Below are 11,509 nucleotides of genomic sequence, written 5' to 3'. Positions count from 1 at the left end.
ATATGTCAATGGACTTTAAAAATATTTGAGGTATTACAAAAACTTTATCAGAAATTCTAAGTCGAAAAAGGGGCATAATTCTGTCAAAATGCTTGATAGAGTTACCTCCTCCTGTCTACAGGTTGGGGTAATGATGGTGAACAAGTGTGCAAAGTTTCAAAGCCATATGTCTATGGACTTTGAAAATATTTAAACTATTACAAAAACTTTAACATAAGTGGTTACGCCGACGCCGACGCAGACGCCGACGCAGACGTCGACGCCGATGCTCGAGTGACTACAATAGCTCTTCTTATTCTTATCGAATAGTCGAGCTAAAAATCATCTTTATTTTCGAATCGTAATATAAAATGAAATGTAAAATGTGATTGCACTTGCATTTATTTACACCAGCTAGACACCGACATGGAGTTACGCAGTAATTCTCTCTCTGAGTCACGCGCTCTTATTTTCGTCTGGGAGTCACTCTCATTGATCACACGTTTCTCACGTGGAGTCACTCGTTTTTATGGACAAATACTCTCACGGAGTTGCGAGTGGATTCCTCGATCCTCCGAGGATTTTGCATATTCCTCGTTATCTGTACTGTAACAATATTCCCTTTTACTTTTATACTCAATTAACAGACTAAATCTTATAGTAAAGCTTAATACAGTACTGGACACGCGAAACCCGCAAAAGTCGCGTTATGCCGCGAGTGTAGTCTATGACGAGTGTAGTCTATGACGCGACGGGACATTACGCGGTAAAACATTGCCGCGTGCAAGTTTGCCAAATTTCATGGCGGTTCAAGAAAAATCGCCGTGATGTATCGCAGTAATTTACGGCGAATCTACAGCAATATTTGTATTAGAAAGTACATGTACTACTTGGTCCCGCCCAGGGGTCTTTAATTTTCACTATATCCATATAGTAAAAAGTTTGAAAAAAAATCTTGTGAATGTCATGTATATTTATTAATAGCAGTTGAACATGTACAGTGTACAGCGTATAAATTTTGTATTCGAAAACAAAGCAATCAGGTGCTGGATGAAAATTAGTTAACAACAAAACGAGATTAAAACTACAAAATGTTATTGGAACTACATCAAAGAACGCACGATAACAAATTGTTCAATTGTTACTTTGATAATAATACAGATGAAATTAAAATCCGTTGTTTACTTTCGCATATCTTCTATTTCTAGAACAATACAGTGCGAAATTTTTTACCGATTCAAAGGTTCATAGGTGTAACTAATTATTACGTCTAATACGCTAATTATAATTGTTGAAAATTGTAAATGTTTTATCACTTAAATTGAGACTTTCTTTACTTTCAATTTCAATTTCACGAGTAAAATAATGCCAGGTGCATGAGATGAGTAGGTGATGAGTAGCAAGATGCAAGTTGATTGGTCGACAATAAAATAATTTAACAAGAGCTGTCAGAAGGACAGCGCGCTCGACTTTTTTAGTGCTTGCCTATAAAACAAAACTTTGACAGTTAAGGGCACACAAGACTTTAACTAGGAATTTCTAAGTACAAATCAAGAAACATTTTCACAGAGTTATCTTCTCTTGCTTACAGATAGGTCTCATGATGGCACATAAGAACTCCAACTTCCAAAGTAATATCTCAAATGGTTAGGTCAACAAGTGGACAAGAATGAAAATTTTAACTGAGTTTCTAAGTCAAAAAGGGCCATAATTCAAATAAAATCCTTAACAGAATTACCTTCTCCTGCCCATGTTTGGGACCATGATGGTAAACAAGTATTCCAACTTTCAATTTAATATCTCAACCAGTTCAGTCAAAAAGTTGACTGGTACAAAAAACTTAACCAAGATTCTAAGTCGATAAAAGGCCTTAATTTTTAAAACAAATCCCTGACAGAGTTACCTTCTCTTGCGTACAGATGGGGGTAATGATGTGAAATAGCATTAAAAGTTTCAAAGCAATATCTCAAAGGGTTAAGGCAATAAGTGGATTTTACCCATATTCAATGTATTTTCTAAGTCAAAAAGGGGCATAATTCTGTCAAAAACCTTGACAGAGTTATGTCCTCTTGTCTGTTGATGAAGGTCGTGATGGTAAACAAGTATGGTCAGTTTCAAAGCAATACCTCCAATGGTTTTGAAATAAAGTGAGGTGGTACAAAAAACTTAACCAAGCTCAATACACTTTCTAAGTCAAAAAAGGGCCATAATTCTGTCAAAAACCTTGACAGAGTTATGTACTCTTGTCTGTAGATGGAGGTTATGATGGTGAACAAGTATGGTAAGTTTCAAAGCCATACTTGTAATACTTCTGAAATAAAGTGGGGTGGTACGAAAAACTTAACCAAGGTGTGACGCCAACGCCGACGCCGGGGCGAGTAGGATAGCTCCCCTTTTCATAGAAAAGTCGAGCTAATTACAAAAAATTACAAGATTTTCTTAATACAACTTCATGTACATCTACTAATTAATTTTCATTCATACATGTACATGTATATCATTTAAATACAAATGGTTTCAAGTTCATAGAGTACTTGTAACATACATTTATCATACAAAGTAACATGTATTATTCACAGCGAATCACGACAAAATCGTCGCAAGTTGATTTAGCAGGAATTGTCTCAAGTTGCCGCGAATTTGCTTGCGTTATAAAGCACGAGGGTTCGCCGCGAATACGCGAATTGTGCGGGTTTCAAGTATCCAGTACTGTATTCTACAAAATTAAAAATAAACATTAAGTATACAAATGGAGTTACCTTTGAAAAAAGATTGTTTGGTCCGGTAACATGGCTATGAAAGTACTTGTTATTTATGATAACATGAAGCAACCCAGTGCAATCGGTGTCGACTGCTGATATCTTGTCCTTGTACCCAGGAGCATTTATAAAACATTTGCAAACCTCCCATGGTTCTGTCGACCACTGTTGGACATCACTGTTTTTCCAAAAAGGTACTGGTGGCATTGATGCATGATACTGTATAATGCTGTCATAGATGGCACCACATATATTGTTTGGACAGGGTCTCTTATTATTAGGAAAACAACAGTTACATTTATCTTGTTTGAGGGGACATATCCCTTTTGAGACTCGGACATGATCTGGCTGTAGAGTTGTTATCTGACAGGCGCCACATGGTACGTTTGGTTGAGGAGTCTTTGTTTGTTGTATTTTGTTTATAATATCGTTGTGCTGCTGTCTTCCTATGTCATCACAAAATGGCGCAAGTCCCTCTTTAAGATAACCCAAGCCTAGGCCAGCCTTAACCCACTGCCGGTATTTGTTGTTCTTTAAATGTATCTCATGTGCCATCTTGATTTCTAGAAAAAAAGAAATATTTTTAACTACAATTTGTAAGAATCCAAGGAAAACCATTATTACACAAACACTTGTATGCCCTGAAAACTGGCCCCAGTTAAGGGAACATGAACTTTGACTTACAATGAAGGCATTGCTACTATCACTAGAGGGCCATATTGGCACCAGCTAGATTACTCATCTATGATTCGCTGTTAGAAAAGGTCATCACATAATATCAGAAGTAGATATTAATTGTTACTCATTGAGCGGCAAAAATCAATTCAACCATTTCTACGTCTCAAGTAGAACTTGGAAGACATGTACGTTAGACGTCATCTCGAGACATTTGTGTGTCTTTTTTCTTTTATAAGCAAGGAAACTTTACAAACCATAAAAGAAAAAACAAACACAACTCGATATCAATTATAAATCTACTTTCCATAAATGTATGTAGTACAGCTTAAACAATTTACTAAAGTCCGTCAATCCCTGCGATTATTTTACGGTTGGATTCATCATTGTCACGGAAACGTCCCTGATACAGTTTTGACTTTCTGTTATCACCCGATCGGGTGCAATTTGTGCTGCCAAATATCGTCACACGGTAATTTACTAAAATACATATGTACGTCTGAAAAAAAACACACCCAGCATTTGTCTTCTTAAATTTCTAAAGGGCAGATAATTGCCCCCTGTTTTAAAAATTTTAAACTTTAACGAAAATTCATCGCAGACTGTCAATTTTCAATTGTGCGAAAATACACGAAAACAACAAAGTAGCATCAATAAATAAATGAGATATAATCAATATGTTTCCAACTTAAATAACATACGCAAAATTTACACCCATGATGACCTCTGACAATTGACTAGTCTGCTCTTCAAAAGAATCTGCCAATCTTTGATGTTTACACATGTGTATTCCCTACCAAAGAAATGCCGAGACTTGGATCACAAAAAAAAATCATCATTTTAATGTAAAGAAGACATTTTTCTACAGGCATTCAAAAAAAAAGAGAATAATTTAAATACATGTATACGAGTGACATTAAAAAAGGCCGAAATCGAGACAGCCACACGGGAGTTACAACTTTACTGTTACGCTGATTGTCTACTTCACTGCATCGACGTTTGAAAACAGATTTACAAAAAAATAATGATGATATAAATGATGACGGAAATTTAAATATTCTATGAAAATGGCAAAATTGACAATATCAACAATATTTTGTACTGAAAAAAAAAAAGAATAAATTTACTTTACATGTTGAGCGAATTGTTAAGCCCGCAATACATTTACCCATAAAACAATTGTGTGTCAATAAATTTGACTACATAACCCAATAAATCTTAAATATTACATCTTTGATCATCTGTGAATAACTTGCATAGGCTTCTTTTATATTTTGAAATTGAATTAATTATGTTACCGTAATAATAAATTTCAAATATCTGCTTTTTATATAAAAAAGGTAAATTCACCGCGGATTTCGTCAAGTTAACTTTATAATCGTCGTTTCGAACAGATAGTCTGTATCTTTAAAAAATAAATTAAGATATTTGAATTAAACAAGTATTTTTCTTCAAAATAAACTTTAAATTTCCAAAATCGAATAATAAATGGAAAAGCTGTATGGTATTTTGTAAAGTAAGTATCCGTTGCGAACAGGCATTTAGATGATGTACGCTTAGTGGCAATAAATTTATCGATCGGTGTACCTTTATCGGGTGCGCGACAAGATATTTGGGAAATTTATATAGAGTTAACTTGGAGTGACCGATCCCTGTAATATAAATCCGTGACATTAACAACAAATCTACATGAAAACATAGAAACAAATATTTAGAGAAATCTTATAAATTATTTGTTTTTATCCATATTTGCAGGTCAAAAACGTTTAGAGGCCATTGCCAGATCTACTATTAATTAATAAACTGTGGAAATGTTATAAGTGTTGTTAATTGTGTTTATATTATAGTTAAAGGATGTACAGCCAATTGGTCATGCATGATAATGCGGTGGTACATGTAGGATAGGGCAGACCGTGAGACAGGACAGACCATACCAGGGCGGGGCAGACCATATTTTGGGACAGGACGGACCGTGACTCGAGACGAGGCGGACAATGTATATTTTCGAATTAAATATTGCTATTTAATTTTCTATATATATTTTGGCATCATTATTATCCTAAACATGTCATAATTATAAGCATTTTCATATTGAACAGATTTGAATTTAAAAAATTAACATCGATCTAAAACTTGTTAAATCTTCATATGATATTAATATTTTAATCATGTGCACACACACATAAGGTGGATTGTGGATTAATCTAACTTTATATTCATTATTATAGATATTGACCCATACAATTATAAGTATAAAATAGGTTGTATAAGCTAATGTGAATGGTTTGAGAAAATCTCATATATAAAACTATTTTCCTTATGCCCTCAATGTTAAATATAAACTTGAAACTGCCACTATCATGGCGTGAATACCCCCACATACCACTTTGTCAGAATCAACAGTGGCCATTTAGAGTTCAAGGACAACCTCCCTGCCAAATCTGAGGTTACTAAGCCAGTGCATTGCTAAGTTATGTATTCTACATGCTTCAAATGTGAAAATGTCAAAATCAATACATTGCGGACAGGACATTCTTTAGCAATTGAGAAGAAAAGCTTTTTTTGTCAAGGTCCCTGTGACCTTGACCTTTGACCCAGTGACCTAAAAATCAATAGGGGTCACCTTATAGTCATGATCAACATCCATGCCAAATATGAAGACTGTGGGTCAAAGGAATCTAAAGTTAATGGGTGGACAAACTTTTTTGATGTCAAGGTCCCTATGACCTTGACCTTTGATCCAGTGACCTCAAAATCAAAAGGGGTCATCTACTCATAATGATCAACATCCATGCCAAATATGAAGACTGTGGGTCAAAGGAATCTAAAGTTATTGGGCAGACAAACTTTTTTAAGTCAAAGTCCCTGTGACCTTGACCTTTGACCTCAAAATCAATAGGGGTCATCTACTAATCATGACTAACCTCCATGCCAAACATGAAGACTGTGGGTCAAAGGAATCTTAAGTTATAGGACGGACAAGCTTTTTGAAGTCAAGGTCCCTGTGACCTTGACCTTTGACCTGGTGACCTCAAAGTCAATAGGGGTCATCTACTAATCATGACTTACCTCCACGCCAAATATGAAGACTGTGGATCAAAGGAATCTTTAGTTAATTGGTGGACAAGCTTTTTGAAGTCAAGGCCCCTGTGACCTTGACCTTTGACCTGGTGACCTCAAAATCAATAGGGGTCATCTACTAATCATGACTAACCTCCATGCCAAATATAAAGACTGTAGGTCAAAGGAATCTTAAGTTATTGGGCAAACAAGCTTTTTGAAGTCAAGGCCCCTGTGACCTTGACCTTTGACCTCAAAATCAATAGGGGTCATCTACTAATCATGACTAACCTCAATGCCAAATATGAAGACTAAGGGTCAAAGGAATCTTAAGTTATTGGGCAGAAAAAAAAAGAAGAAAGGATGGCCGGACAGCTGTACGGACGGACAAGCTGATTCCAGGATACCCCCCTTACAACTTTGTTGTGCGGGGGTATAATTACCTTCATTGTACTATTTTTTTATATATACCATTCATAACATTAAATTTCGCTGTATAGAGGAAAATAGATTATTTATATTACTTAATTACAATATGAAAACAAAGAAATAATAATAAATTAATAAGAATCAAAATTTTACGTTATTGTGTTGTATTGTGTTTCACAATATCAGATGTGAATAACAAGTATTTTCTGTATCATATTATAAGGCACCCCAAATATGAGTTATATTTTTATATTACATAATGCATATTTTTGTACATTTTTGTATCTATAGTTTACTTGTTTGTATTTTCAAATTTAAACCTTAAAATAACATGTATTTTTTACAGTAATAACTTTTTCAAACTTTGGGATAGAAACCATCATTCTTAACATGTCAAACATACTTAAGATATTGTTTAATCAACACATTTTGCTTAAGCCTAGGAAGCACTTTAGGTCTTTTTAGCACTTTTCTTTGTTTAACAGATGGACTGTTTTTTATAGAGTTTAACAGATGGACTGTTTTTTTATAGAGTAAATACAAACAAATACAGAATAATAGCTGAGTAAAATATCACAGCTTTGTTTCTTTCTTAGTTTTTGACATTTATAACTTCAAAGTGAAAACCCATTAATAAATTAATTCTACTTTTCAAACAATTCCAAAACATACCTATAAAAGAGACAGTTTAAGTTAGACAGACATAATTTCTTGGACTGTCAATAAAGGATATATTTTGACTTATACTGTCTATGTGTATTTCTACAGGTATGTTAAACTTTATTTTATATTTTAACTCATGTTAAACTTTATTTTATATTTTAACTCTTTTTCTAAAATCTATAGGACATGAAATTTTGTAGACTTACTTTAGTCTCTGACTTGTTAAAATGTAACTTTATGTTTTACTTACAACATATTTTTCATAGCTTGACTTATATTTTTGGAACACATGAATACTGTGATTGAACATTGATTTTTGTAATGTAAATTAAGTATTTTATCATATACATTTTGTTGACATGGTACCTGTTACCTATTTTAATTATCAAAATGTTCTCATAATGCTAAGTGAATAATTATTTCCCCAACTTAATTTTAATAAATAATTGTTATTATATTGAAATAAATTGTCAAGAATTTTATATATTGATGTGCATGTATTGAGAATTCTTATTATTATACATTGTATTTGTAACATAATTTCTTGGACTGTCAATAAAGGATATATTTTGACTTATACTGTCTATGTGTATTTCTACAGACTATAAACAAAATAGCAATCTTTCCCCTCAAACAAGCACTTCGTTAAAGAAAAATTTTACGTTATTGTGTTGTATTGTGTTTCACAATATCAGATGTGAATAACAAGTATTTTCTGTATCATATTGTTTAATAAAGAATTTCAATTTTAGCGGCTTTCCATCTTATATTTAACAAACAATGGCATGTAATATTGGTCAATTATCACCTGCATAATATCCAACTCAATGTGGTTATTAATAATATCCTAAAAAATATTTTTAATCAATAAACTGCATTAAGTAAAGGTTAAAGTTTATTCCCGGTAAAAACGTTCCACCCCGTCCCAAAATATGGTCCGCTCGTCCAAACATACGGTCCGCCCTGATACGGTCCACCCTGTGTATAATTCGTTAATGCATACACATTGGGTTGTTTCCCTTCTCCCTAAAATTTCCCCCCAAGATCGATGATCCCTGATTCATATATTAACTGCTACAATAACTTTGATGGAATCAATGGAGGATATTTTATACAGTTTACACGTGTAAATGCATTTTACGAACCCATGCTGGTAATGGGAGGCGACAACGTGTATTTATTGTTTATATCATATACATGTATATAGATTTAATAAAATAAGAACAGATTTACCTGTTACTTTTCGGAATGTCTGAATTTGGTCAGATTATGGACACATTTTAGTTACATTATTGTTATATATTGCAAGGGGCAGGATGTGAAGTGGTTGCACACTTGGTTCAAGCGAGCGAATTGGTTGCAAACTTGAAATAATGGCAAATATGGCGTGATTTTTTGAAACGGGTGAACGAATTTTTGCCAGGCAAGTGGGTTTCTTTGTTATTTTGAAGTTCATTGGTATGTCTGTTCCATAATGCAATATATATGCCACACTTGGTTAAAGGTTTCAGCATCCTTGATTCTGTTTAATCAGGGCATTTTTTCCTTCTATAACAGGGGCCGATGATCGGCCCCTTCACAATTCGAAATTGCACTTTTTTTTCACAATGCGGCGGAAAAAAATTCACAATCTCAAAAGAGATTTCACAAAATATCAGGACTTCGACTTCTAATCTGTTCTCCTCAAATTATTGTTTACTTTCGGTAACACTTGATTTTTGCTAATTGCAAACACGTAGTTTTAATCGAGTTAAATGTAATAGCGCATGTTTACTGGGTTGAAAATACCGGCTTGAAGCGGATTTTAGACTAGTCAGAAATTATAATCAAGCGTTCATTGCGCGACATTTCCGGTTTCAATATGTCACGAAATGGGAAATACAATAGAAAACGCAAGAACAAAATTTCGGCATATAAAAACAAAAACTTAAGACAACCGGGCAGAAATGTTACCACCAGATTCGGTAATTACAGAATCGTGTCCTGTACCTCCGACCGCCATAATTGGTACAAATGATCGAATCCAATCATGGTAAAATAATGGTAGTTGAGAAACCTTGTCCTGTACCTTCATCCCATGAAATGGGATCGCCACCATCGGAACAAATGACTAAATTGATGGTGATAAAATAGGATAAATAGTAGAAAGGATACATACTCTCAGTCTCTGAAGAGGACTATAATCAAATCATTGAACATTTCAAAAATACAAATTACAAAAGAAAGACACCTTAAACTTTGAAACAGCATGTCAATAAAACAAAATAGAAGTCAATTCAAGTCTGAAAAAAAAATGCATTACTGTTTTCAATTTACAGGTTTTTTTTTCACAATTTCAAGACACATCGCGCTTTTTTTCACAAAATGAACAGGCCCAGGCCCCTTCACAATTTTGACAAAAAATGCCCTGGTTTTGACGAAGTTATTGAAGATATAAATTGATCATGTAGATATTTTGAAATTTGACATGTGGTATTTATTGAATTTGAAATTTATTTATTGATATTATTTATATTCATATATATGGAATTATGGAATAGACATACTAATGAACTTTAAAATATCAAAGAAACCCATTTGCCTGGCAAAAATTTGTTTACCCATTTCAAAAACTCACGCCATGTTTGCCATAATGTCAAGTTTGCAACCAATTCGCTCGCTTGAACCAAGTGTGCAACCACTTCACGTCCTGCACCTTGTATTGGTTGAATTGAGGTCAGAAACTGGTTAGATTCAGGTCTGAATTCGAAATAATTTAGAACGAAATAATTGGTTAATAATTTCTTCTTTCGTTTTCGCTGAACACCTTTTGGAAAATTATCATAGATCCAGTGATTTTTTTACAAACTCATCAGTGTGGGTCCTAGGACTCACTGGGTTATAATTCTATGAGTCTCAAAATTTAGCAGAAAAATCCAAGTTACAAGGCTTAATATTGCTTTAGTGATATGAAAGGTATATTAACAATGGAATGAAGAAAAAATGAATTTGATTTCTACATTAATTACAATGCTTCTGATACTGAAACTATTCAAAACTGTCAAATAGTTTAAATAAGTTTATTTCCATTAGTTTTAGATTAATCAAAAGTTATTACCAAATTCCTGTAAGACAGGACTCCCAACTCAGAAAAAGTATGCATCCAAAAGATGCACATTTTTTGAAACTTTGCATCCACAGCAAATTCAATGAGTCCTGGACTCAGGATGCAGAGGTAAAAAAATCACTGTTAAGATCTACTGTATCCTAATAAAATTAGTTAAATAAAGTATTCATCAAAATTATGATTTCAGATAACATATATGATTTATAAATGCTTAATAAACGGGTGTTGCCTTTCCATTTGAAACATTTATAAGTATTAGCCTAATGTGGGAATTCCCCCAGTTTTTCATAAATCTACTTTCGTTTTTAATTATTAACTTTTTGTAATTTGTGTTGGCACATTAGTTATTTCTGTTTCATGAAGTAATCATTTCGTTTCAGTATAAAATATGTAACATAACGGCTACAAGATTTAAAAGATACTTACATCAATTTCTTCAAATTTTAAGAAAAATCTTATCCGGGACTAACCTCCGCCATACTGATATTTTCTTCAATTTAACAGCGCATGCGCGATTCATAAAGGCCTCAAAACACTAAATAGTGTCCTTCACTTACCAGTAAAATGTATTTTCCCTCTATGGCTATATATATTTCTAATTTTCTAAATGATGAGGCAAAAATAGCATGAAAACATTGGACTTATAAATAATAGATTTTGTTTTGATTGTTTTTCTATATTAACTAAAAAAACTCAATGGTAAAATGTATTATATAATGATTTACATAAAATTATATAGCGTTTCGGTAAATTTATGTGTTCTTAATGCAATAAAATTAAGTATGATAATGGCCTCAGCATTTTGTTTTGGTTTAAAAAAATACAATGTATATTTTAC

General features: G+C 33.3%; 1 protein-coding gene across 1 annotated transcript; it reads right to left on the bottom strand.

The window, feature by feature from the left end:
• Nucleotides 1-2,772: 2,772 nt before the first annotated feature.
• LOC132754432 (uncharacterized) lies at nt 2,773-10,282 on the bottom strand (the record flags this gene model as incomplete). Its single annotated transcript, XM_060745060.1, is given in 2 exon segments — nt 2,773-3,301; nt 10,166-10,282. Coding segments are annotated over 2 exon segments (533 nt in total), but the record flags the coding sequence as incomplete, so codon positions are not given.
• Between the last annotated feature and the right edge of the window lie 1,227 nt (nt 10,283-11,509).

This window comes from Ruditapes philippinarum, unplaced genomic scaffold (assembly GCF_026571515.1).
Source record: "Ruditapes philippinarum isolate M1 unplaced genomic scaffold, ASM2657151v2 ctg7429_1_1_1_1, whole genome shotgun sequence".
Lineage (NCBI taxonomy): Eukaryota > Metazoa > Mollusca > Bivalvia > Venerida > Veneridae > Ruditapes > Ruditapes philippinarum.
The sequence above is the reverse complement of the archived record's forward strand: the minus strand, read 5'-3'. Positions and strand labels throughout refer to the sequence as shown.